The sequence below is a fragment of the Stegastes partitus genome, unplaced genomic scaffold, assembly GCF_000690725.1.
Source record: "Stegastes partitus isolate 25-593 unplaced genomic scaffold, Stegastes_partitus-1.0.2 Scaffold549, whole genome shotgun sequence".
In the NCBI taxonomy this organism is placed as follows: domain Eukaryota; kingdom Metazoa; phylum Chordata; class Actinopteri; family Pomacentridae; genus Stegastes; species Stegastes partitus.
The window spans coordinates 344,195-370,242 of record NW_007578280.1 but is presented as its reverse complement, the minus strand read 5'-3'; the positions used below and the strand labels follow the sequence as shown (position 1 = coordinate 370,242).

At 45.0% G+C, this 26,048-nt stretch overlaps 3 protein-coding genes across 3 annotated transcripts in view; all 3 read right to left on the bottom strand.

The window, feature by feature from the left end:
* Positions 1–225: 225 nt before the first annotated feature.
* Positions 226–9,132, bottom strand: adnpb (activity-dependent neuroprotector homeobox b). Its single transcript, XM_008288258.1, has 4 exons — positions 8,801–9,132; positions 5,077–5,193; positions 4,077–4,169; positions 226–3,884 (listed from the first exon to the last, which is right to left on the bottom strand). Exons 2-4 carry the CDS (start codon positions 5,182–5,184, stop codon positions 891–893), a joined length of 3,195 nt encoding a protein of 1,064 aa, XP_008286480.1. The 5' UTR covers positions 5,185–5,193; positions 8,801–9,132; the 3' UTR covers positions 226–890.
* A 3,282-nt stretch (positions 9,133–12,414) lies between these two features.
* On the bottom strand, positions 12,415–17,645 carry dpm1 (dolichyl-phosphate mannosyltransferase subunit 1, catalytic). The gene is made up of 9 exons (XM_008288257.1): positions 17,473–17,645; positions 15,881–15,980; positions 15,444–15,477; positions 15,284–15,360; positions 14,350–14,375; positions 14,092–14,187; positions 13,923–13,991; positions 13,720–13,834; positions 12,415–12,859 (listed from the first exon to the last, which is right to left on the bottom strand). The coding sequence occupies exons 1-9, from the start codon at positions 17,598–17,600 to the stop codon at positions 12,755–12,757; spliced, it is 750 nt and encodes a 249-aa protein (XP_008286479.1). The 5' UTR covers positions 17,601–17,645; the 3' UTR covers positions 12,415–12,754.
* An 891-nt stretch (positions 17,646–18,536) lies between these two features.
* LOC103362022 (collagen alpha-1(XIV) chain) overlaps positions 18,537–26,048 on the bottom strand; it is a 54,618-nt gene continuing 47,106 nt past the window's right edge. The window contains exons 25-40 of the mRNA XM_008288267.1: positions 25,621–25,730; positions 25,278–25,436; positions 25,094–25,171; positions 24,917–25,003; positions 24,785–24,838; positions 24,458–24,553; positions 23,237–23,290; positions 23,088–23,141; positions 22,937–22,990; positions 22,467–22,538; positions 22,354–22,389; positions 22,166–22,232; positions 21,891–22,079; positions 20,944–21,021; positions 20,694–20,855; positions 18,537–19,292 (exon numbers count right to left, since the gene is read on the bottom strand). Coding sequence (XP_008286489.1) covers positions 19,264–19,292; positions 20,694–20,855; positions 20,944–21,021; positions 21,891–22,079; positions 22,166–22,232; positions 22,354–22,389; positions 22,467–22,538; positions 22,937–22,990; positions 23,088–23,141; positions 23,237–23,290; positions 24,458–24,553; positions 24,785–24,838; positions 24,917–25,003; positions 25,094–25,171; positions 25,278–25,436; positions 25,621–25,730 — 1,379 coding nt within the window. The 3' untranslated portion in view covers positions 18,537–19,263. The remainder of the gene's footprint in view (positions 19,293–20,693; positions 20,856–20,943; positions 21,022–21,890; positions 22,080–22,165; positions 22,233–22,353; positions 22,390–22,466; positions 22,539–22,936; positions 22,991–23,087; positions 23,142–23,236; positions 23,291–24,457; positions 24,554–24,784; positions 24,839–24,916; positions 25,004–25,093; positions 25,172–25,277; positions 25,437–25,620; positions 25,731–26,048) is intronic.

The window sequence follows — 26,048 nt, the reverse complement described above, 5'->3', positions numbered from 1 at the left end:
AGTTGTGAAAATAGAAAGCAAGTACAGTCGAGTCGAGGCTAATGAGCAAAAGGCTGCAAAAAGAGGAGAAATGCTCCTTTATATCGTAAGAGAACCAGAATAGTTTGGTGCCACTATTCTTTTAGAAACAGAACAAATTTAAAAAAAAAAAAAAAAAGGATCAACATAAAAAAATAAAATCTAATCAGGATAAAAGCAAAAACAAAAATTGTTATTTTTCATATATATAGATATATTATTTTGCAAAAAGAACAAAAAAAAAACAAAACTATTTTTTTTTGTTAAAAAATAAACATATGAGAAAATACCAGCCACCAAAGCGACACCTATTGTTAAGCATACCGATGTAGAACATATGAGGCTACCTTACACACAGGTAATAGCAAATATTTAAGGGTACATGTACGGCAACGTCTGTCCAAACATGTCTAAAAGACTGTACAAATTTACACTAGCTATCTCAGTATTGAACTACATGAAAAACGATGGATTATCTGGTCAGCTTCAGAGCTACACCTCAAAACAACTCAACAGTTTCAGCCACGTTTGAAGCTCGGCGGCTAAATCAATGTTAATAACTCCTTATCTCAATGTAGTAAAGTATACAGAAGGCAAAAAACGTTTTTTTTCTGTTTGTTTGGTGTAACTTCACTGTCTTTGACCATTTGAGGGGAAAAAAAAAAAACAACAAAAACATTAAAATTGAGTTCACAAATCTTTACATGGATCCTAGCTGCTCGTAGAGTCCTGCCTGTAAGCGTCATTGGATGGCTTGTTTAGAGTTCTCTCCTTCACGCGGCGTCCTTCGGTCCACTCGAGGCAGATTTGTTGGCGTGAATCAAATCTTCAGCGTCTCTGTGACTGCGTGAGTCTTCTTTGATTCCTATCAGTCAGACCTGCTGTTTGCCCAGCTGGGCTCCGTCTCTGCCGCTTCTTGCAGATGACGGTACAAACTTGGGAATAATGATGGGCAGCGTGTCTCTTCCTTTAGCAGCCGGCCGTCCTGAGCCCTCTGCAGGCCCAAAGCCGTTCTCCACGTGTCCCCCTTCGTCCTCATCATCGTCCTCGTCGTCGTCGTCTTCGTCATCATCGTCATCGTCGTCGTCGTCGTCATCGTCTGACATATCATCCAGATCTGAAACAATCTTGGCCCCTGTCCTTGGCTCCGTTCTCTCTTTAGCTCCAGTAAGCTGCTGGTTACCATGGTGACGTACCTCTCCCTCTAGTTCCCTGGTATCCTTCTGCTGCTCTTCCTCATCACTGTCAGAGTCAATGGCGATGGGCTCGGAAAGGTCTAGAGGCATTTTCTGTGGTAAGAGGCTGTTGATTGTCTTGGTTTGGTCTCTGCTGGCACAGTTGGGATTCGGGGCGGACGCTTTCGTACCTTCCACGCTCCTGGACGACTTTCCCTCTGGAGCGCCGTTAGCGGCCACGAGCTCGCGGTGTCTCTGCAGCGCCTCCTCCGACACCCCCATACGCGTCCTGGACGTCCGTCGCTTGCTTTGCCGGCCCTCGTACGTGCCGTCCTGGACGAACGCCAGCTCGTGACTCACTTTGCTGAGCTCGTGCATGCTGAAGCCGAGCAGCACGCTGGAGCCCTTGGTTTCGCACTCCTGTACGCATTTCCTCCTCCGGTTGACGAAGTGGCTGGAGATGTCGGACTTCCACAGCCACAGACTGGACGCCAGCTTCTCCACCTCCCGCTGTGTGGGGTACGGCGCCCGGTTGAAGTACTGCGTTAGAAAAGCCTTCCGGGATTCATACGAATGGTTTTCATGTCCTTTGGGGTCCAGAGCCAGAACTACAGGTTCATCAGGATTTTCTATGAACGCAGACGGACCGTTGCTGTCCCGAGGGTGGGCTCTTTCCCCAGGAGGTCCTGGCCTCCTTCGTTTTGGTGCGCTAGTGTCAGAACTGTCAAAGCTGGCCCGTTTGAGAGTGCTGCTCTGGGCTTGGCTGACCCGAGAAGAATGAGCCGCCCGGCTGTCCTGTCCGTTCTGGGACTTCCCGACACCTCGACAGTGCACCAAGTGTAGAGTGATGGTGGAGGCGGTCATGTTGCTCGTATAAACCCCCAAGCAGTGAATGCACTTGTAGGTCAGTTTCTTTTCTACAGGGTGGACCGTCTGGATCACCTGGTGCCGCTCTCTCAGGTGGTGGGCCAGAGAGTCTGAGATTGGGCCCTTGAGGATGGAGAAGCAAAGAGGACACAGTGTTTTGCCCACGTCCCTCTTGTAGGGCACTGAGGCCTGCGGGGCGCTCTTAGCTGGTGCACCGTCAGCGGCTCCTGAAGGGGCTTTGGGTGGATGCTGAGGCATCAACCTCTTGCCTGATATTAGAGAAGCAGACAAGGCTGAGGACATGGAGGTGTTGTTGTTCTGAGCGTGAAACGCCACCGACTCCTCGGGGGCGTCTCTCATGTTGTACGTAGTGACGATCAACTGAACGTTTTTGGGATTGCCCTGCTGCAGCGTAAGGTCAAAGGTCAAAGGAGAGTCAGTTCGTGGACCGACCCTCTCGTCTGGATGCGACAGCCGCATGTGGGCCACCATCTTCTCCACGTCATTGAAGGTTGCGCGGCAGTGCGGGCACGACAGACCGTGGATCAGCATGTGGTTTAACAGCGTGTCACTGGGGAGATAGCGGTTGCAGTAGAGACACTTGCTGGTGAAGTTGTGGATCTTCATGATGTAGTTTGCCACAGCAGGCACCTTCTCTGCTTTGTGCTCTTTCTCAAAATGAGAACTGTACACGTTCTCTGGGAAGAGCTCATTGCAGATCGTGCAGATTTTCCACTTTTGGGTGTAAGATGTGCCGAGCACTGAAGAGCCGCCTTTCTTGGCCGTGACGGAGGCCACAGTCGTAGCCGCTGCCTGAACACGTGAACCCAGAGGGTTGGATTTGAGTGAGGAAGAGGAACCAACAACAACTGGGCTCCGCAGGCTGCCGCTTGAAATAAGCTGCTTTGCTGCGTGTGACTGCTGCGGCACAGAGACCTGGGCGTTCCCTGGTAAAGAAACCCTCACCTGCTGGTTGCCAATAGAGAACGGCTGCATGGTGCCGGCCTTTAATCCTATCGCATCGTGTTTCATTCCAGCCAGAAGACTCTGAGAAGTGAAGCCGGTCTTGGATGCGATGACGACTCGGCCCAGGTGCTGTGAGCCTGGAGACCTGGTGGTGGCCATGACTGCCCCTTTAGGACCCATCCCGATGATGGTCTTGTCTCCCTGTGTTTTGGGGGGGATCATGATGATGGGTTTGGGACGGGGCACGATCACACTGGTGTGTCCAATCATTGCAGTCACCTGGTAGCCAATCCTCTCGTGGTCCTCAATGACGTGTTGAACAAGCGCCTCGTAGGTCCGCGGAACAAACAGACACTTCTTGCAGTGAATCTGGTTACTGCTAACATTGTTTGTGTTACTACCGTCTGTATTTCCAGCTGAGCCGCCATTTTGAGTGTTTGCTTTCTCTCCAGGCTTCACAATGTAGGGCTGGGCCACTTGCTGAAAGTGTTCCCGGTAGATGTGCTTTCGCACCACATTGTACAAAGGGTCCCTGTAGGTGCACTTCTTGCAGTAGTACACCGCCTGCTCCACGCTGTCCCCAGTCCTCTTCAGCATCCCGTCCTTCATCATGATCCCACCAGCTCCCGCCACCATCCCACCGGGGCCCTGCCGCACAGCGTTATTGGGCATGTGGAACAGTTTAATGTGCGTTTCCAGAGTCTTTTTGTTGCCATTGTAAGTGCAGTAGGGGCAGTTGAGCAGAATGTTGTTCTCAAAGTCCTCGCTGTGTACATTGCGGAAGTGGCTCTTGTATGCAGAGAAGTACTTGGATGAAAAGAGGCAGCCGGAGCAGCAGAAAGGCTTTGATCTGTAGTCCTGGAGATACAGAGGAGAGGAAAGACTTCATGAGCTCTTTGTCCGAGAGAAATAAAACATAGTGCATTCATACATTTTTATGTTATTGTGACGTCAACACAATAACAAAATAATAACAACACAACATATAATAATAACACAAAAGAATCACAGTAAGACATCTGTGAGAGTGAACGTCTGCGTGTCACATACCTGGACTTTGGTATGTGACGGCTCCCACATGCACACATCTTCCCAGCTTGTGTGCTTTATGTACACCTCAGGAGGAGTAAAGTCTTTATAGTCCTACCGAACAACAAGGATTAAGATTATTAGAAGGTCACGATGAAAACAAGATGCAATCATGATGGAAAAAAAGGTCTGCAGACATATTAGACATATGTAGAAATGTGGATATTATTTTAATGTTCTTGCATGCTTCACTGATGGTGCACCTTTACACAGGGGCTCAAAGAAGGTTTCTGGGTAACCGTAGGCAACAGATTTGTTGTTATGCACGACTCCTAAATGTGCCTCTGCATGCCAACGCTGATTAGACAGAGGATTCCAGTTTTACTATTTTTCAGAAATATGTCACAGAGTTAAACTTAATGTCCTCTGGGAGAAGTGTTTACATCATGTTGGGGCTAGAAAACAAGTCAATAGTTTAGTTTCTGGTCCGGAGTTGTCACGTCTAAGTGAATGACACACGTGCTGCTGCTGCTGCACCCTGTCAAACATCAGAAAGTGTGACAGAATTCACAGTCCTCCTAAAGACGTTTCAAACCTCCTCTAATTTAAGCAAATCTGTATAATTCCCCCAGTTTGTGCCCAAGATCTTTACACGACTCAGACAACCAGAAGCTGCATTACGCTCCGTCTTGAGGTTCTGCTTTAAGCCAGAGGAGCGTCTTTCTCCAACGCTAAGTGAGGCGTAACAGAACGAGTGCACGGTGTCAGAGAGGGCAATCACAACACTGCCAGTGCTACATTATATGAATCCAGTTCATAAATCCACACCACAACACGTCTTCTACAGTCGTGCAGGGATCTTACAGAAGAACTTCATGCAGAGAGCCACGTAAAGGAACAACTCCTAAACTGACCCACATGCTTCTGGAAGAAGAAACCTCAGAATGTGATGTAGTCAACGTGAAATCGAAAGGAAACTCTGGACCCTTGTTAAGAAACAGCGAAGTCTGGGCCTGCTTACCTCCAGGTGATCTCTGCAGAACTCCAGGCCGATGTCTCCCAGGACCTTCTTGACATTTTTCCTCGCTTTCCGCAGACTGCCCAGGTTATTGACAGGGAGCTGGAACATTCTGCCTGCCTGGGTAGGAAACACACACACACACAGCGTGTCATCAACAGGTTCAAGGTAGAATCTGGACAGGTGTCTGCTAACTGAATCCACGGGTCAGTAGGTAAACAGTTAACTCGCCTTTGATAGCAGCTCAAGAGGAAGCTGAGCTCAAAAACCCAGTCAGACGTGTGAACGGGCAACTTTTAACCATCTGTTAAATTAGTGCTTTTTGGCATTAAGACATAATTGCAGACAACTCGTCATTGTCCCATTTGTAGGAAGAGTCGCCTGGGTCACGAGGTTATTCTGCAATAGATTATCAAGCCAAAACATGCTCTCTTATTCCCAAATCACAGGTGTTAGGAATAACATTAGCCGTGGCTGTGCTCTATTCAAGAGTCCCAGTAGGCCACGACAGTGTGACAGCGAGCCAGAACCAACAATACAAGACCCCCAAAAACAAAAGCTGCTAAATGGAATTTAAAAATAAAAATACACATAATTACTTACACCTGTGCTCTTCATGTCAGACAGGCCAGCTTTAATTCCACAACAAAGCGTTTAATAGGCTGACGACACACAAACAGCTTTCCAGAAAACCTTTTTGGACTCGACAACAACAAAACATAAAAAGGCACCTTGTGGAGTTTTTGAACTGTAGTAGCGCTACGGAGCCGTTCTCTTTTCTTTTTTTATTTTTGTGAGTGGGTCATTGTTTTGGATGTGTCATTCATGTGCACGAGGATGCTCACCCACACCGGTGACGAGATGCACAACGCTGCCAAAGGCTCGCGCCGCTTCACACATTGACAGGTGTCGGTAGCGCGCGAAGACGGGGCGCAAACGCAGCGGCAAAGACGCACAATGCATTTTGGAGAGTAACACTGAATGTAAAAAGATGACTGTTGATACGACGCTAAGCTCAGTAACTTGTTACCGAGGATGACGGCGGTCACAGTTTAGCATCGTGATGTCGACTGAAGCTGCAAAACAGAACTTAGACTTGGAGGGTTTCTGATAAACTTTGTCGTCATGGTTTCTGACAGATATGGGAAGTTAAGTTGCATTCAAGCAGTCTACCCCAGCGCTGGTGACAAATATACAACTAGTAGGCAATCTGCATTATTTAGTCAACAAATAGCAACCAGAACTGAAGTGTGAAGAAGCTCCACCTTTACAGAGAATCTTCCTGCCGATGGAACTACGCAGCCACTCTGTTGACAAAATGATCTTGTTTTTTGTGTGAAACATACTGAAGTTCTGATTGGACCTGGCTGAACCTAACTACAAAACACAGCTAAACCAGCATCCTCCCATTCATCACTCAGATATAGCTAGCGATAGATTCATCCTTTAAAAAGTCACAGTTTGCCAGAGGAAGTAAACCCTATCATTATTCATCATATACGCAAAGCTAAGCTCAATGATCAGCAGGTATATTTCTGTGTCATGGACCTGATGTCCACTAAAGCTACTAAAAACAACACACAAAATGATCTTTTCCTCGTTACGGCACACCGAAGTTTTGATCTGAGCTGGCTGAACCCAACGCCAGCATCCAAAGGTGGCAAACAGGAAGACAAACCCACTGGTTCCATACAAAACACAGCCAAACCAGCATCCTCCCATTCACCGCCGATAGACTTGTCATTTACGGAGTCACGGTTTGCCAGAGGAAGTAAATCCTATTAAACCCACTTCTGTCTATTCAGGTGAGAGCACCTAGGTGGGGAGGTCAAAGGTCACCGGCGCACAATGACACAAAGGCAACTCGGTGACAACAAACTGCACCGTCCCAAACAATCCCTGCGAACACCTCAGCTTATTTCACTCTCTAGAAAACAGTAGAAGAAGAAAAGGGGGGGCAACAATGTGAGGTTCCACCAACAGTGTGACCCAGAGAGATTTCTGTCGATCTGCCTGGATCCCGTCTAGTCTGTCTGTCTGTCTGTCTTACACTTCCCCTCTCTTGCCTCTTTTCCCTGCTTCCTCCCATTACTCGTAGGTGGCGCTAGAGAGGGCCTCCATTATGTAAGCCTACCTATATTCTGCCTGCCCCCTTTTTTTTTTCTCCCTCGCCTCGCAATACCATCACAGAATGGCGCCTCCTATTGAGTCAGCAGCAGCCTCTACAATATGTCTGCAGTGGAGGGAGAGAGAAGGGGGGAGGGAAGGGAAGGGATGTTGGAAGGGAGGAAGGGGGAGGGACAGAAGGAGGCGAGAGAGAGAGAGAGAGAGAGAGATCAGGCAAGGGGGGAGGGCGAGAGAGGATGAGGTGGAGGGGGGGGTGAGGGAGAGATGAGAGGAAAGGGGAGAGGACGGAGAGCGAGCGACGGAAGTGGAAGAGGGGGAAGGGATGGGGAGGCAGGGAGGGAGGGAGGGAGGGAGGCAGGGAGGTCGGACAGACAGGCTCGGAGGGGGGAGAAAATGGAAGAGGGTGAGAGAAAGAAGGGGGCGACGGATGGGAGGGGGAGGAAGCAAAAAAAAAAAAAAAAAGGGAGAGAGAGGAATAAAAGCCAAGGAGAGGCTGACTGAGTGGGAGGAAAAGGGAGGGAGATGGGAGGGAGGAGAGGCAGGAGGAGGCTGCTCGGCTCTGCTGGCAGAAAACAGGTTTCCCCCTTTTACAGTGGTGAAAAACAGGAGAGGGAAGAAAAAAAAAAAAAAAAAAAGGCCTCCAAAGCCTCAGGTTTCCTCAATCCTACTGCTGCTGTTTACATTTCTTCTCCTATAATGTTTGCAGCTTCAGGTGACATCTACAGTGATGGCAGAGGAAAAAAAAAAAGTTGCACAGAGGTTAGTTGTGTCACTTCCACTGCACACCTGTCTGCAGACCTGAAAGTTGTGATCCGTCAGTACATCAGGTGTGTTAACATAGTTGTATAGATTGATAGATACTTTATTAATCCCCTGGGGGGAAATTAAAGCTCCCACATGTTATATTTAAGAAATAAAAGAATGTACAAATAGATAGTCACAGATAGTGTTTATGACCATGATGTCCCACCTTATAGGTCAAGGTATGAGTGCATCACAACCCTCCCAGTGTCACCTTTAAAGATTTGGTTTTCCAGATTAAACAAAAAAACAAAAAAAAAAACTTGCATGATCCCATAAATTCTGTGTCACAACACAAAACTACACCAGCTACACTTCCAACAGCTTCCCCTCCTCCTTACACATTTGAATATCTGCTCTGGTGTGGACACGACAGGCCAGATCATAACAGTGGATCTCATCTCTGATCAACATCTGGCAGAATCCAGATCGATAGCTTTGGCAGGGAGCTGCTGCTGCTGCTGCTGCCACTGACAAAGAATGGGGGCACACGGCGCTAAGTTAGCATGCTAAGCTAGCTCAACTCGCACCAACAACATGGGGCTGTTCTTAAACTAAATCTGCCATTCCTGCTCGCGATTCCTTACAAATCACATCCCAGTGTCACAAACAAACCCGCAGGAGAAGTAATTCAACTTAGCGCCGCCGCTACTTCCATTAAACAGAGTGTTCCGACAGCCAAGTTACCTCAGCTGTAGTTCACCGCCACCCATCGCATCTCCGCAGGTAGCCGCTGCTAGCAGCAAACTCTCTCCGCCCGAAGGCTGGAGCCCGACAACGGTATGACACACAAGTTTACCTGCTTTCACATCCAGCGCTCCCGTCCGAGTGAAACGAGCCACCTCCGGGCTGCCCGAAGCGACGTGCGGACACTTTCCCAGCCGCTCGGATATCTCGGTTACGTCCGTTCAGGTGACAACTCGCCTCGCTGAGGGGAGAGCCAGCCAGCCGCCCGGCCGTTGGTCTACCCTCCAAACCCGACTGTCCCTCGCCGACAACGGGCTGTCCTCTTCCCTCTGGTCGGGAGCCTCATGAGACAATCAAAACCTCCATTCCCCGGAGCGGTGAGGGCGGACACATGTCCCGGCGCTGGGGGACAACTACCGGCGGTGATAAACGGTGCCTATGATTGCCTGGCAGCGGATAACGCTGAGCCCATTCTCCTCTCTGACAGACAATACACATCCAGCGGAGAAACTGCCCTATCCAAAATGGCGCAAATAAAAGGGGCGGAAGTGACATCTACTTGATTAGCATAAATAATCTCCCCCTCGCGAGCCCCGGCTCATTAAAACTCTTGATTGGTTTGTCAATCAATTTGGCCAATTAAGCAAATATGAGACAGAAAAAATCAAACTAATTCGTCCCGGTAGCGCTCCGGCGGGGCCTCGGGTTTCTGTGTGCGGCTCCGTGGGGTAAACAAGCCGGCGCAGCAGTGGCGGGAAGCGGCCGACAGCGGGCGTCCTCCCGGAGTGGGTTACTGCCGGCTGAGGCGCATGCGCGGTGCGGCTACATCTGGCATCCCCCCCCCTCCCCCCCCTCCTCCCCTGCGGAGAGTCGGATGCACACAGAGCCTCAGCACTCAGCTGGAGCCGCACAACCAACGGCAGGTGGCGCTGTAAGGATCCGAGCGGCCGGGACTACTTTCCTGCACAAGGGGCAGCAGGTCAGCAGAAAAGCACGTTTAAAAAACAGTAATAAAGATTAAAAATAGCCGCACAGAACCCTGTAAAACACGCTGGATGAAAACACAGCAGCACCTGGAGGTCACCTGTGTGTGTGTGTGTGTGTGTGTGTGTGTGTGTGTGCAGTTTGCATGTTCTCACCTGCACCTGTGTGAGCTTCATCCAGGTGTTCCTCCAAACAACAGCATGCAGGACAGCTTCAATCACAACCTGCAGATGTCAGAACAAGCTGTATATCTGACAGCTTACGGTGCATTTTTCACTTTAGTTCATTTTTAATTGTAGAATATTTTACACTATGTTGTGCATTTTTGTATTTTAGTGTATTTTTCTTATTTATTTGTATTTGTGTTGGTTCGAAGTATTTCTATTCTAATTTTTTTAAATATTTTTTTCCTTCATATGCTAGAATCTGTGCAACATTTAAATTTTTCTAATTCCAGACAAATCTGTGCAATATTTGTTTATTTAGTCAGGCTTTTGATTGATTTTATTTATTTATTACTCTTCTTAGAACTTGTTTTATTTATTGATTTCTCTGTTTATTCACTTATTTACACATTTTCATCTATTCAACGTGTTTATTGCTTTGTTTTTTCTCAGTCTTAATTCTGCTTTTATGAATTTTGATTTCTGTTTTGCCCTTCACCCGTCTATCTGTATTTTAATAACAGATATTTCATTTTTTCTCATTTATTTATCCTATTTGATTTCGTTTTAGCTCATCTGGTGTCTCCTCGTTGCGTGTTTTATTTACGTCAGCGTTTCTAACACGATGTTGGAGGTCGTTTGTGTTGTTTTATTGCATTTTTAATTCTTTCATCTGTGAAGCAGTTTGCGTTACATTCCGCTTGCATGAAAAGTTCTGTATAATTAAAGTCTGATTAAAATCTGTGTAATATTAATATTTCTCTCAGTATTTCTACTCATGAAAGAATTTATGCACCATCACAGATATGTGCAGTGGTGTTGTGTCCACATCCAGAGAATTCAGACAATCTGAACTAACACTTGTGTTTATTTATTTTACTGATATTTCTTAAATATTATCCCCCATTACTGCTGTAACAACGCTAACTCCCCCACTGTGGGATTAATTAATTCAGGCTTATGGGTCCTGTGATGANTTCTGTTTTGCCCTTCACCCGTCTATCCGTATTTTAACAACAGATATTTCATTTTTTCTTATTTATTTATCCTATTTGATTTCGTTTTAGCTCATCTGGTGTCTCCTCATTGCGTGTTTTATTTACGTCAGCGAGTCGTTCATTTCTAACACGATGTTGGAGGTCGTTTGTGTTGTTTTATTGCATTTTTAATTCTGTGAAGCAGTTTGCGTTACATTCGGTTTGCATGAACAGTGCTGCATAAATAAAGTCTGACTGATTAAAATCTGTGTAATATTAATATTTCTCTCAGTATTTCTACTCATGAAAGAATTCATGCACCATCAGATATGTGCAATATTGTTGTGTCCACATCCAGAGAATTCAGACAATCTGAACTAACACTTGTGTTTATTTTTTTTTTACAGATATTTCTTAAATATTATCCCCCATTACTGCTGTAACAATGCTAACTGCCCCACTGTGGGATTAATTAATTCAGGCTTATGGGTCCTGTGATGAAGCTCCCACCTCTGCGGGATGCAACACACACACCGAGGGTGGTAGTCTGGATGTCAAACTCCACTCGGATCAAGATGAGCAACTTCAAACTTTCCAACCTGCTCCAGAGTTCAGGAGCAGCCGCTGCATCGCTTCATCCAGATGTGGGAAAATCCACTAACATCTGTAGTCTGAGCTCAGTGCTCCACCTGAGCTAAGAAAATGTGAATATTCTGATAAATAAGTTGGTGCAAACCCACCTAAACCCTTAGAAACAAACAGTACATGTAGGAATTTGCAGCATTTCTGTGTCCTCCATAACAATAAATACAATATTTTGAGTTTCTTAATAAGCAGTATGATGTGAGGGTAAATAAGTCATTGAAAACCTTAAACTCAATCCTGAATCAGACTGGACACCATAAGCGATGGTAAAAATTCTCCCACAGCTTCCAGGTTTGCTGCGATGCTAATTTAGCGCCACACGGAGACAATCTTCAAGCAACACTGAGCGATGAAGCGGCTGAAGTTTCATCAGCCGAAGCCGAGGAAGCACATTTTCAAATCATACACACACAAACCAGCGGAGAGCGCATAAAGCCTGGAGGTTCGGAGCTCCTGGAGCTCTGAGTCGGTGTCAAGTGTGGATGTTAAATGTCTTAACTGACGTTTTAAGATTCGCTGAGCTCCGGCGGCCGAGCGGGTTGCCCATTAATAGCCGGGTTGGCAGGCCGGTGCTCAGCGGGCGGCTGAGAGGCCGGATTTTAAAGCGCTTTGTCAGTTAAGGTGGAAAAGTGGTTTATAAGTGGAGCCCACCGACTATTTAGTGCATGAGAGAGAGGAGACGACCAGGCCGGTACCTGCTGCTACCACACAAGCTGCATACGGCACCATGAAGTGTGGTCAAGTTAACTTTCACACACACGTCAATCGTAGCTTTTGATGTTCTCGGAAACCTTAACCTCTGTTTAAGGGCTTACATGAGCGGTGAGCGTCTCTATCAGCGGTCAGAATGGCTCTGAGGTGGTTCTGACTGAAAATCTTAAAGTCTTCTCAGGAGGAGAAGCTGCCTACTGAAGGTTTTGACTTAGTGTTTAAACAAAAAAAACCCAAAACTTCCATTTCTGCTTTACAAACAGTTTAATTTTATACAAACAATCACAAGCCGTCGGACGTTCTCGGTGAAGTGGTGTCGGGAATGACGAGCTCTGTTCAGATGGGATTAACGAGGACGATGGGAATGTGAGGCTCTGTGTTCCTTCGGTTTTCTGAACAGCTACCGACGAGGAATTATTTTACATTTACTGCCGACGAGGAGAGACGCCTCCCTCGCCGTCTGCCGTCGCGTCGCTGTCTCGGGGGAAGCTTTCATTTCCCCTCCTCGTGTAACTACTGTATTAAAAACACAGTGACTTTTAAGAATGAGAGAAATCCTACGAGACTGGGAGACGCCCCGACGCATCACGTGGTGGCGAACAGTGTGAGGAGTCCCTTGGCGTATGACACGATCTCGTTGCCGCCCAGTTTGGACTCTCCGTAGACGCGATCCACGAAGGAAATAGGTACCTGTTGATTGGAAGAAGAAGAAGAAGAATTACTTTCCAGTTCACATCCCAAGGTTAAGGGAAAAGTTAAGGGAAACTTAAATATTTGTTTGACTTTTCTTGATCCAGATGACTCCACGCTGCCTCTCTCTGAGCGACACATGGCCTCACAGCTCTAACATATTTATCTAGTCCAGGTTTGCTTAGCTAGCGAGTCCACAGGAGCGTTTTTGGACTTTCGAGGTCGTGCATTGGACAACAGGAACAGGAAACCGTTACTACAAACACTGGCTGCACCTGACTGATGCAGATGAAGCAGAGAAATCACCCGTTTTTATTTTATAAGATGCATGTTTCACAAAGTCTGCTTGTTAATCTGCTGCGTGGCAGCTTAAGTTTAATGGTTTTTGATCTAAAACTGGTTCAGTGTGGTCGGGAAGGACAACAAGTCAGCAAGCAGCTTTTCATTTTGAACAAATTGAACCGTCGTGTAAACAACCTGAGTGAGGTGGTTCTTCAGATTTTACCGGCTTATCGGGGTCTGATTGCAGAATAAACTGAATTTCTTTGGACAGGTTTTGTAGGGTTCTTAGTAACATGTTGTAGTTTATAAATTCGCTCTTTTCTGATCAGGTCTGGATGCAGACGTGTCCTAAAATCCATCGCTGGTTTAAATAAAGTTCAGCCTTTTAGTGTGATTTCTCGTTTCTAATTAATTACAGGATGAGAAAAAAGCAAAACCTAGAAAAATATTGAACTTTCCTCAAAATTAGAAGCTGCTAATCAGAAGCAGGTCCAAAGGAAGGTTTTATATGAACATTACAGACAAATAGAGGATTTATCTGGATGATAATGAACCACAGCGATAAACGAGGCCCTCACCTCTCCGATGGTGTAGTTGAGCTGTCTGGCTCTGACGATCATCTCCATCTGGAAGACGTATCCTTTGGAGACGCAGCGCCCGACCAGACTCTCCAGAACCTTCTTCTTGTACAACCTGACGTCAGTGAGATGAAGAGCAGCAGGATTTGTGAGAAGCTTCGAGGCAGCTGCAGCTCAGAAGTCGCTAAATTTGCGGCGCTCACCTGAAGCTGCCTGTCAGGTCTGAAGCTCCGGGTCTCAGCAACACTTGAGCCAGAAAGTTTGCCCCCCGACTGTGAACGAGAGGAGAGAGAAGAGAGAGAGCTGAACCTCAGGCTCCTGACGACGAGGTGAGGGGAAACCGAAGACAAAGCAGCGCCACATGATCGCTACCTGATGAGCTTCCTGCGCAGGTCCCAGCCGTAAACGCCTCCGTTTCCTCTGTAGCGAGTCCCGGACACCAGGTCGTAGTCGCCTTCCTTCTGCTTTCTGAAAACAAGCCAGAGTCACGTTTTAACTACACGACACACAGCGACGACACATTCAGACGTTATAGATTAGTAATCAGGCATAAACACGAGCATATCAGCTTAAAAACAGCCCAAAATACTAAATCACAATTTAGAAAAATGGAAATTTGGAGAAACTTACTCAATAAATTCTGGAATAAACTTGGGCTGAAATAAAAAAGGAACAAAGAACAATAAAATATGAACCACAGAATCAGTTAGATTTCACATTTCAAGGATTATAAACAGAAGAGAGCTGACAAAGAAAAAAGACCAATAATCTGAATATACTGACCGCTGTTGAGACGAAACAAAGCAATTAAAGAAGATCACGTTATTTTCCAGCATGTTGTGGATCAATAATTAAACACTGACGAAAAAATACCTGAAAAATAAATTAAAAATCAATCGAGTTTATGTGCATCGCATGTTTGAAACAAGAAAAATCAGTTTAGAAGACAAAATAAAATAAATATAAAATGAAAAAAAAACAAAAAAAAGGCAAACAGCTTGCAAGAATAAATTCAAAAATAAAAATAAAAATTCTGAAAAAAACCCCCCCCAAAAACAACAACAAGCAAGGACAAAGCAAAACGGGATAAAAAAAAAAAACAATAAATAAATAAATAAAAATATATATGTATATACATATAAAACAAGGTGACAGGATAGTAACTCGTAAGATCAAATTCTAAAAATAAAAAAAAAACAAAAAAAAAAAAAAATAAAAGAAATACAAAATACTATAAACAAGATGAAACAGGACAAAAACGTCTAAGATCAAGTTATAAAATACAACATATATAAAAGACTAAAATATTAAGACCATTAAAAGCCAACAAAAGCCATTAAACAAACGTATGACTTCAGATTTCCTGACGACATTTTGGCTGTCGGTCACATCCTTCATGTCATTTACATTAATTCAACTTTTCCAGCATTCCTCAGCTGAAGGTAGCATCCTCTCACCACGGAGTAAATCTGTTTGATTAATTAACTACCTGATCATTAAAACAGTCGTCAGAATCAGCTCCATGTGCTGCGTCATGGAAGCCGGAGGTCGTATTGTAACTCACATGATGGGACAGATCGGCGTCCATGATGATGACGAAGTTTCCGGTGGCGTGTTTCATGCCGTGGATGTAGGCGGTGCCTGTCAAAGTAAAACACGAGCACGTCAGTCGGCTGCGACATTTACCAGCACAAACACACCAAACGTTGACAGGTCCAACTTACCCAGGCCTAGCTTTTTGGCCCTCGGTCTCAGAACCTGAAACACAGAGAAGACTTCAGAGCTCCATGCAGCATTCATTGACTAGATCCTGCTACATGGACACAGCAGGCGAGGGAATAATCTAAATCATTCACACTCAATACCAGACCTTTATAAATCAGAATCAGTTCTACTGGTCTAGTATCTGCACATACGAGGAGTTCGGCTCCGTTTTGTTTTTACTTACAGTAAACATACATTCATGTAAACAGATTAAAGACAGAAAACATGCAGAGTGATGCACAACTATATAAAAGTGTAAAAGATTCTGCTGATATAGGAACAAACAGCTGTTAACGGTATTATTTGGCTCTTTATGTACATGAGGTGGATGACATGACTCGTTTAGTGTACTTGGTGCTTCCTAAAGTCAAACGTCCAGCAGTACTGATTAACTCACTATCTTGTCCTCCCCGTAAATCTTCTGTAACTGCTCCGCCACCTCCAGTGTCCCATCTGGGCTTCCGTCGTCGATGACGATTATCTCGTAGTTATATCCGCTGTAATCGCAAACAAATCAACTGAAGGGGGCAATTTGTTTCAGGTAATTTTATACCACCAACACATACACAAAAACAAACACCAACAGCTGACTATTAGATACAGGCACATTTCATTTCAGGTCTTTTCTTAGGTGACAGTGACCTCACTAATCTGAAATCACGAATATGCACATACCATGTTGTCTTTGCTGTTAACATGAGGGGCACGTGGATGATTATTTATAAGTTTGAACATAAAATACCAAGAACTTGTTCTGTAACTTGTGAAAATGTCTGAGGACGTAGGAAGAAGCCCCCAACGATGACTTTCAAAACTCTTGCCTCACTGTTAAGTTTCAGATCAATTATGTTCACTATGAAGTAACACAGCCACATAAAAGCTCACCAGCAGTCAAAAACTGACTTTATCTCACAGTAATAATGCTATGCTATATTAGCTTGCTGCAGCATTAGCTAACTAGCTGACTTGATGTGAAGGTAATAATGTTATGCTATATTAGCTTGTTGTAGCATCATCTAGGCTAATAACATTGTGCTATATTAACTTCCTGCAGGACAATCTATCTTTGGTAGGATAATAACGTTTGACTATATTAGCTTGCTGTAGCACTAGCTAACTAGCTGAATTAATGTTAAAATTATATTGTTAGACAATATTAGCTAACTGTAGCACTAACTAACAAGCTGACTTTATGTTAAGGTAATAATGTTATGCTAATTTAGCTTGCTGTAGCAAAAACAAGGCTAAAAACATTGTGCTATATTAGCGTGTTGCAGCTCTGGCTAACTAGTTAACTTTATGTTACAGTAATTATGTTATGCTATATTAGCTTGCTGTAGACCTAGCAAGCTAGCTTGAACTCTTTGCTACTGTCAGCTAAACATCATTACTTTGTTTACATTCATTTAAGTTCATGAATTTATATAGTCACGATAATACAGTAAAGTTAGAACTTTTGTCAATTGTAATTAACTGGCAATAATCAAACCGTATTAAAATACTTATATCTGTATTATTTCACATTTATGCTACAGTTAAAGTCTGAAAACCATGAAAATTTGAGGATATAGTTAATATTATGCATAAATAATAATATTGCACAAAGGGAATTGTCAAGTTCAATACCCTTCTCCCAAGATTTCACATCTGATTTTATAATAACAAAGCTGTAATCTTTTAGAATTAAATGAATTAACCTCGTAACACTTCCTTGTTTACATATTATAATGATAACTAAAAATAGACATGTTAAACAAATTAAAAATCGATCTTAAGGAAACACATGAGGCGATATATAAGTGAACAACAGGAGGCCGGTTAGCTTGTAAATATCCTGTTTATTATTGTAGTGTAACAGTCAATGCTAACGTTAGCATCGTGTAGCCGCTGCTGTAGTGACAGCTCATCGCTGCTGGTATTAACTTAGCAGGGATGCTAGCTAGCAGCAGCAGCAGCAGCCGAGCGGCTCCGCGGCTCTCAGTGACCCACCTTTCCCCGAAATACTTCACCAGCAGCCAGACTATCAGCGGCAGGTTCTCCCGTTCGTTGTAGGTCGGTAACAGCACCGAATATTTGTTGCCGCTGTCCCGGTTTTTCGGAGCTTTTCTGCTCGCCATGGCGACGTGAATCTGCCGGAAACACACCGCGTCAAGTTACAAATGGCGCCACACGATTGCATCCTGTTTAGGTTTTCAAAATAAGTGTCTGTTCTACAATGATATTTTTTATTGTGTCGAAATAAAAACTGGGGTGGAGATTTTTTCTGTCTGACCATCACATTCGCTGAATCCTACCAAAAACGCATCACCACCGATGTATCATAAATGCTGGAGGTCTTCTGAGCAGACAAAATGGACAAAGTGGGATTCACAAAACAATCTCATCAGAGCTGTCATGGTCACCATCCTCACAGATTAGGATTTTTAACCTTTTGATTATTTCACATCGTTGTATAAAGCTTCTGAGAAGCACATGCACACTGGTCCAGTTGGTTTAAATAAGCGCACTTACTTATATGTTTCTGATAATATTCAGATATTTAGCTTTTAGTTGTGATATCAGGCTAGAAACACTCTACAACAATAAATATTTATTGTATTTATTTTTTCTAGTGGAGTGTGTGAAACATTTGCAATGCAAGACACCAAAGTATTTACAAGGTAGACTGATTCCAGGTTCCCCAGAGCTGACTCTTATTTTGAAAAATAAAGTCGCATTGCCAGTGAGTGTCAACAGCTGAAGACAAACCTGTTGCACTGCTTCCTCCTGACAGGTTGGAGCTGCTGATGTGCTCTTCAAAGCAGACACTAGGAGAAACACTTCCCCTCCAACATGGTTCCAGCTCTAAGTTTCACTCCTCTGACTGTCAGGAGAGCAAAATAGACGTAAAGTATAAACACAGTGGCCTCAAAGTGAGCAAACATCGTCCTTCTTTATCACCAGTTTGTCTTGTCTTCATTTAGTTGAAAGACATTTTGCTGCATTCAGGTATTTACGACCTCAAGACAAAGCTGCCAATTTATTTTGTAAAAAAAACACAACATCACACTTTCTTCGACACATATTTATAGGATTTTATTAACAAGATAAAAAAACAAACAGACAAACACCATCCATCCATCTCTTTCTCTCTCTCTCTCTCACGCACACTAAAGCTTACGACCCAAACCCAGGAAATCAGAAAATGTAAACATCAGTTAGAATTCATACTGTATAAAATATACACGGATAACCAGGAAACACAATAAACAATATACAAATTATGGTACACGGGACAGACGACAGACATTCTCACAGTATCGTTCCTACCATGGAACAAAAAGAAGCTTGTGCACCATGGACGACGTGTTTTCATGATCCTTTGAGGCAGTTTAAGGTTAGAATTGCAAATGAAACACACAGAGGACTAAGCTAACGGGCATCGATACAGTGCATGAATACATGAAGGTTTCAGTGCGAATACGGTGTATGAGACAGCACTTCACTGATCCCACTGGGAAAAACACGTTTCTTATCTATTCATCTATTCTACGTTACAAAGCTCCCTAAATTCATCTCTCAGCCACGTTTTACAAATAATCTCTGCAACAAGAGCACAGAGACGGAGATCCTTCCTGTGTTGCTTCCTTTGCTCACATGCGATGAAGTGTCCACGTCTGCTACGTTCAACATGTGAAACCTCTTCAGTGGCACGTTCGTTTTCAGTCTTTTACCTCCAGAGGAAACAGCAGCTATTTCATACAGTCACCTCAGCACTGCTGTGGGATTCCCGGCCTCCGCTCAGGGCTGGTAGCCGTAATAAGGATCCTCTGGGTGAACACAAAACACACACAAGAGTCAACACTGCAAAGATCCAAAACACATTTTTGTTCTGTTTTATGAACTCGGAAATGTAAAATAAAAGCTGGAGGAAGCTGGTCAGAATGAGCAGCTGCCTCTCAGTCCATCATGTTTATTTAGTTCCTACAGCTGCTTCTGCTAAAATGTCTCGACGCTCATGAAATGTTGTTGCAAGACTGAACACAATCACAACTTCCAGATGCCTGAAGGTTCCACGTTCATCTGTTCAGACAGTTCTATCAGTAGAACCACCATGGGAATGTCCAGCCATCATGGGTTCAGGAAGGAGACGGTTCTGTGTCCCAGAGATGAAGTGTTCTGGTGGAAATGTGTGAATCAACCCCAGAACAGAAGCTAAAGACCTGAGAAGATGCTGCTGAAGCTGGTCAGAGAGTCATTATCCACAGTGGAACCAGTCCTGTACCGACATGGGCTGGAAGGCTGCTCAGAGAGGAAGAAGACATCACTCCAGAAGAAACATAGAAAAGACAGATTACAGTTTGTAGATGCACACAGGGACAAAGAGCTTCATCAGTGGAGACATGTCCTGTGGTCTGATGGAACTAAACCTGAACTGTTTGGCCTTAATGACCATCGGTACATCTGGAGGAAAAAGGAGGAAGCTTGAAGCCTGAGAACACCATCCCAGCTGTGGAGCACGGGGGTGGCAGCATCATGCTGTGGAGGGACTGGTGACCTTCACACAATAGATGGCATCATGAGGAAAGAACATGATGTGGAGATATTGAAGCAACATCTCCAGACATCAGCAGGAAGTTACAGCTTGGACACTAATGGGTCTTCAGATGGACAATGACCCTCAGCATAGCTCCAGATTAGCTACAGAGAGGCTTCAGGACAACAGAGTCAGTGTTGTGGAGTGGCCATCACAAAGCCCTGATCTCCATCCTGGAGAACATCAGTGGAGCAAGGAGACCAACAAACTTGACCCAGTTCCACCAGTTCTGTCAGGAGGAATGGGCCAGAACTCATCAGACTGTTGTGAGAAGCTTGTGGAAGGAAACCCAGAACGTTTGATCCAAAGTCATAGAGTTTAAAGGCAACGCTAGCAGATACTGAGGAGATGGATGGAAACTTCTGACTTTGAGGAAAGGAATAAAAAAACTTTATCAAATATTAATAATGTTGGTGATCCTGACTGACCTAAAACAGGAAAAGTTTAGTCTGATTTAATGTCAGTGAGAAAAAACATGTTTTGTGCTGTTTTTTTATACAGTTTATATATAAACTTCCAGCTTCCTCGTACAAACTGACTCATTAATTTCTCCCAGCAGGTCCAGGCTCAGCGAGCTCACAGACACCTGGACTCCTTAATCTTCTGTCGTCAGTAGGTCACGTCAGCGGCTCACCTGTTTGCTGAGGAGCTCTGTGGCAGCCTCCACTGCTGTCGCACACACCCGGTGGTCCGATCTCACCGGGCTGGCCGGGTGGTCCGGGGAACCCCGGTGGTCCCGGCTTACCGTCGTCTCCTTTGGAGCCCGGAGTTCCCAGCTTGGACTCACCTGGAAGACCTGCAGACGCACATTAAAAGGCAGACGTGTATCACGAGCAGACACCGGCACTGGGCTGTTTACTGGGGATTTATGATAAAGAGGGAACCTGCGAATCCTTTGATCCCCGCTGGGCCCTGGACGTTGGACCCGGCGTCACCTTTCTCCCCCGGCATCCCTCGTCTTCCTGCAGAGGACGAAACAAATCAGCAAGAAGACCTGAGATGTGTCCAAAATCAGCCAAACTACACGGTGTACTTTATACAGTAAAGACGCATTTTATGGTGTGAAGACGTATTTATATTTTCTTGGAACGAGCCCTTTGCTGATTATCTGTCAGTCATGTTGGTCGTTGTGCTGTCAGTTGGTTCTGACACTGTTCAGTCTGTGATCCAGATCAGTCCAGGTTTTTGTGTGTATTTGTTTTGTAATATTTCTGATCAGCTGATTTATCTGATTGTGAGTTTAGAAAGGTTTATCTGGACATTTTTCCTTCATAAACGTGTGATTTAAATGTTTTTTTTAGTTGAGATGATCGATTTTTGCCCTTTTTGGGGGATTTTATATCATGTGCTGTTATAGATTCACAAGTAGGACGTTTGCCATCTGATTTATTTTTTTGCTGTAACTTGTCGAAATGACAACAGACAAATCCATGAGCTATGGCGAAAACCTAAAAATTAGAACTAATAACTCATAAGTTTAGTGGAAGCAGAGCGATGCATCACATCACAACACAAACAAAGAAAAAAGGTTATTTTCATTTATCCATTTTGGAAGCTACGATGACTATAATATGAATTTATCATAAAAATGCCACTTGGTTCCCGACCATAGCCGACATCGATGATCTGATCCGATTCAGTTGAGCATCAGCAGTAATGTAATTAATAATAATAATGATAATTAGCACCGAGACGCGAGTAGAGTCTGAGATGTTACTTTCCAGAGGAGCTCCCTACATATTTGACCACTTAGCCGCCGTAGACAGGGAGGAAGAAATGAGTGGATGGTTTGTTTCTATCTCAACAGCCCATCTAATAAATCAGGTTGTACCCTGCTCTCCTGGATATCCGGGCTTGCCGGGTCTCCCTCGGTTCCCGACGTTCCCCTGGTTGCCCCGGCCGCCCGGTGGGCCTTTGGGTCCTGGTATACCCGGTTCCCCCGGAGGCCCCACCGGCTCCTCGATCGGAGCTGGCTTCCGACTGATCTCGTTAATGAACATGTCGAGCTTCAGCACCTCCTCTGAAAAAGCAAGAACACGTTTTCATACCTTTGTTTGATGCTACAGCGAGTCCTGGTTCTAGTTTTCTTAGGTGCTCCCTACTTACTGTGTACCAGCTGCTCACAGGCTTGTGTGACCAGCTGGTAGATGATGGCCATAGACTGAGGTTCCCCCTGAAATAAAACATTCAAATAAAGCCAATTTATCAGCAAGAAATTACATTTTAGAAACAGCAGTTATTTAAACATGAGCCCCGTCCTGTTCCAGATTCAGGATCATGAAGCTGTGACCCACCTTTTCTCCTCGTTCCCCTTTATTCCCCGGCAGACCCTGAAAAGTGAAACAGATACGAGTGTAACAACAGATATGAGGACAAACAGAATTATGCTGCTTTTTGCTGGTTTTACCGTCGGTCCAACGGATCCTGAAGGTCCCCTCTCCCCTATCGGCCCCGGATATCCAGGCATTCCCTGGAAACCCTGAACCACACAAACACATGAACAGATGAATAAACGCTCATAGACACCACTAATATATACACACTACGACAATAATGCACAATTTAACTTCTCATGAATTTCTATGATTAGAAAACATCACATTTAGTTGCAGAGTTCACATTTCATCTGGCAAATAAGCTTCAGACTTTGGCCTGAAGGTGGTGCTGCAGGAAAGCTTATGATGCTTCTCAAATGTGCATCAGGTTTTAACACTTGATGCCTTTTCTCCTGATGGTGGGACGAGATAAAAGGTTCGAGGTCACCAAAAGCACTGAGAACATTTACAGGAGTTTTCCAAAATGTTCCTCTTAAAATTATGTCTAAAAAGCGGCGCTAACATCTTAAATGTCTCTAGATGGATGAAAACTCGACCCTACCCGAGGTCCGGTGGTTCCTGGTCCACCGATGTTCCCTTCGACGCCCCTGATTCCCTGAAAAACCCAATGCAGAGAGATGAGAACAGCTCAGCAGGATAAAGAATCGCTAATATCCAAACTGGTCTGTGTGAGCTGGTGTGGAGCAGCTCACCTTGGGGCCGGGGATTCCCTCCTCCCCTTTAGGACCTGGAGGTCCAGGCAAACCCTGCAGGTGAAGAGACGAAGAAAGTTGGATAAGAAGCAGCTAGAAGCAGGTTGATGGACTTTAAAAAGACTGAGGCGGTTTCATTTTTTAATCACCTGTAATCCAGGTCGCCCAGGATCTCCTTTTTCTCCTCTTGCTCCCGGTGGACCCTGACAGGAAAAAGACAAAAAACAGTAAATTTTTGGAGCCACGATGCACAGTGTCAGTCTTGGGTTTTGTGGCATTTATTTCCTGTTTTATTTTGAAAAAGAATCCTATCCTAGTGAGTCTCTTGGTCCTTTTCTTCCCTCCTTCCAGCCTCCTCGACTCCTCGATCCTCCCTCGTGACCCAGACACTGATCTTGGTGCATCATAAAGGACGTCTCACTTCCTAAAATGCATTTTCAGGATCGCGGAGGCTGCTGGAGGTGCTCTGAGCGAGGACTTATCGTCGCTGTATCCTCGGTGAAGACATCACGACACACAGCCGGAACACACAAACCACATAACTGACAAATATCTGCATGTGACATTTAATATTAATAAATGTCACGCTTTATTTGCATCGTCCTAACTTGTCTGCTACGACTTTCATACTTCACATCGCATGTGTGTGTGTTGAACAAAAACTAAAAACGTACGACGTCTGTACATTCTCTTCACAGCCTGCTGCACAGTGAACTGAATTATAAGTCAATATAAACTACAGAGATCATAACACACAGCGGTAGGCTTTAATAAAACAAAGGACCGGTGATGTAGGTGTGTCACATTTAATTAAATCTAAACTCTAGCTGTTGTGGGTTGAACTAAGACGGGAGCAAAGGAGTCGAGGACGTACGATTAGTAAAATGAGATAATGGGATAGTCTTGAGTTTTGTTTGGTTTATTTCCTGTTTTATTTTGAAAAAGAACCCTGTCCTGGTGTGTCTCCTGTTGTTTAACTTCCTCCCTTTGTCTGGTTTTCCCTCCTTCTTTGACGACCCTGTTTATCATCACCTGTTTCTTGCCTCCCCGTTAGTTCTCTGTGTTCATATAAAGTCCTGCGTCCTCCTTTGTTCTCCACCAGTCCGTCCTGTTTGTCTCCTGGTTGCTAACCTCGTGTTCTTCCTGTTTTGTCTCGCAGATTACCTGCCACCTGTCCTCCACCTGTTTGCTTACCTCGTCTACACCTGCTGGTCTGTTCAGCCTCCTCGTGTATTTATTCTTCCTGAACCACCAGCTGCCTTTTCTTTGTTTAACCGTCTACCTGGTTTCAGTAAGTGTCAGCCCTCTGGTCCTCACCTGAGCACTTCCTGTCACACAGGTGTATATTTAAGGCTGAGAGAGTCACCCACCACTTTTCCCTGCACCGTGATGCCTCGTGGTCCTGCGCTGCCCACCAGGCCGAGGCCTCCCTCGAAGCCGGCCTTTCCTGGAGGACCCACCTCCCCCTGAGAAAACCAACACAGTTAGCTTCAGGAGAAACAAGCATCAGTGTGTTTTCATGTTTGTGTCACAACTGAAGAAGAGTTCATGGATGATGTGTTTGAAATATTGAACATTTAGATCCCTGTCCAGTCAGTTTGCTCTGCTTTTGGTTGGCTTATGTTGTACATGAACCTGCCAAATTACCAGACAAGCCTTTTACACAACAACAGGTCTGAAGAACGGGTCTAGCTCACCTTCTGGCCTTGGTCTCCCTTGTCGCCTTTTTCACCGCGAGGACCGGGCCTCCCCTGAGAGAAAAGAGCTGCATTTTAATACATTCTAACCCAACTAAATCACTTCTCTTTGATCCTCCCGTGGTGACGTACGGTCGGTCCGGGAGCACCGGGAGCTCCGGGGACGTCCGAGGTGCAGGTACAGCTGAAGGCCGGAGCCGGGCAGCTCTCCTCGTCCCTCTGAGGGAGACACACAGTAAAGACACCAGATGTCACAGAGAATCAGACATCTGATACGATAAATAACCTCTAATCTGGAAACACACTGACCACTCCTGGCAGGTCGCAGCAGGTGTCTTCTGAAGCCCACGTGGTGTTGCAGACGATCTCAAAGGACTGCAGCTGAAACTGGAAAGAACACACGATACACAGACAGTTTCCATGTTTGTTTGTTTGTTTGCACTTAAATGACAGCCTGGATCGTAATCAAATGAGGGAACAGAATAAAAAGTACTGGTGCCGATCCGCTGTTGGGCCCGCGGGTCTTCACCAGCTTTCCCAGCATCTCGAAGCCGTCGGTGGGCAGGTTTCCCAGAGGACGAGCCGGCCGCTCGCCGACACGCTGGCAGTCCACAGACAGAGAAACGCTCACCTGGCTGACCGACAGGTGAACCTGCAGGCAGACGGACGGGGAAAAAGAGAGTTTTATTTATTTTATTTTATTTATCAATAAAGTTTTATTCTAATTCTAGAGTCCAACCCCCTCTTTCATCATCTTAGTTTCAGGTGCAGACGAGGACTTTTCTGCAAAATGAAAGTGTCCTCCAAGAGCTGAGTTCAGTCAGTTTTTATCTCACCTTGTGAAAACTGCCGTAGAACAAGCGGTGAACCTGCGGCTGGTCGAAGGTCAGTTCCTGAACCTCCCCTCTGTAGTCCAGACTGAAGTACAGCAGATGTTTGGTCGCCGCTGTGGAAAACGCAGACAATCAGATCGTCATAGTTTTGTTCTTTTTGACTTGCAAAAGCTACTAAAGATAGGAGGCTGGCATCTTGTGTGGTCCAAAACATTTGGTTTATTCTTTTTCTAGAAACTAAGCATCTAGACATGTTTAAAATGTAAAAATATAGAACTCATTTTACTACCAAGTACTGTATATGTGTCCAAATATGTCCTCTAAACTAACAGATCTTCACTGTTGTCATGATGCTGCCACCACCATGCTTCACTTCATGATGCTGCCACCACCGGGCTTCACATCATGATGCTGCCACCACCGTGCTTCAC

Coding starts and splice junctions, on each gene's coding strand:
- dpm1 (XM_008288257.1), bottom strand. CDS start 17,600: ATGGCGAGCAGAAAAGCTCCGAAAAACCGGGACAGCGGCAACAAATAT. Junction 15,981..17,472: donor GTGAAGTATTTCGGGGAAAG/GTGGGTCACTGA, acceptor TTGCGATTACAG/CGGATATAACTACGAGATAA. Junction 14,376..15,283: donor ACGCCGATCTGTCCCATCAT/GTGAGTTACAAT, acceptor TTTTTATTTCAG/CCCAAGTTTATTCCAGAATT.
- adnpb (XM_008288258.1), bottom strand. CDS start 5,184: ATGTTCCAGCTCCCTGTCAATAACCTGGGCAGTCTGCGGAAAGCGAGG. Junction 4,170..5,076: donor TCTGCAGAGATCACCTGGAG/GTAAGCAGGCCC, acceptor GTTGTTCGGTAG/GACTATAAAGACTTTACTCC. Junction 3,885..4,076: donor CGTCACATACCAAAGTCCAG/GTATGTGACACG, acceptor CTGTATCTCCAG/GACTACAGATCAAAGCCTTT.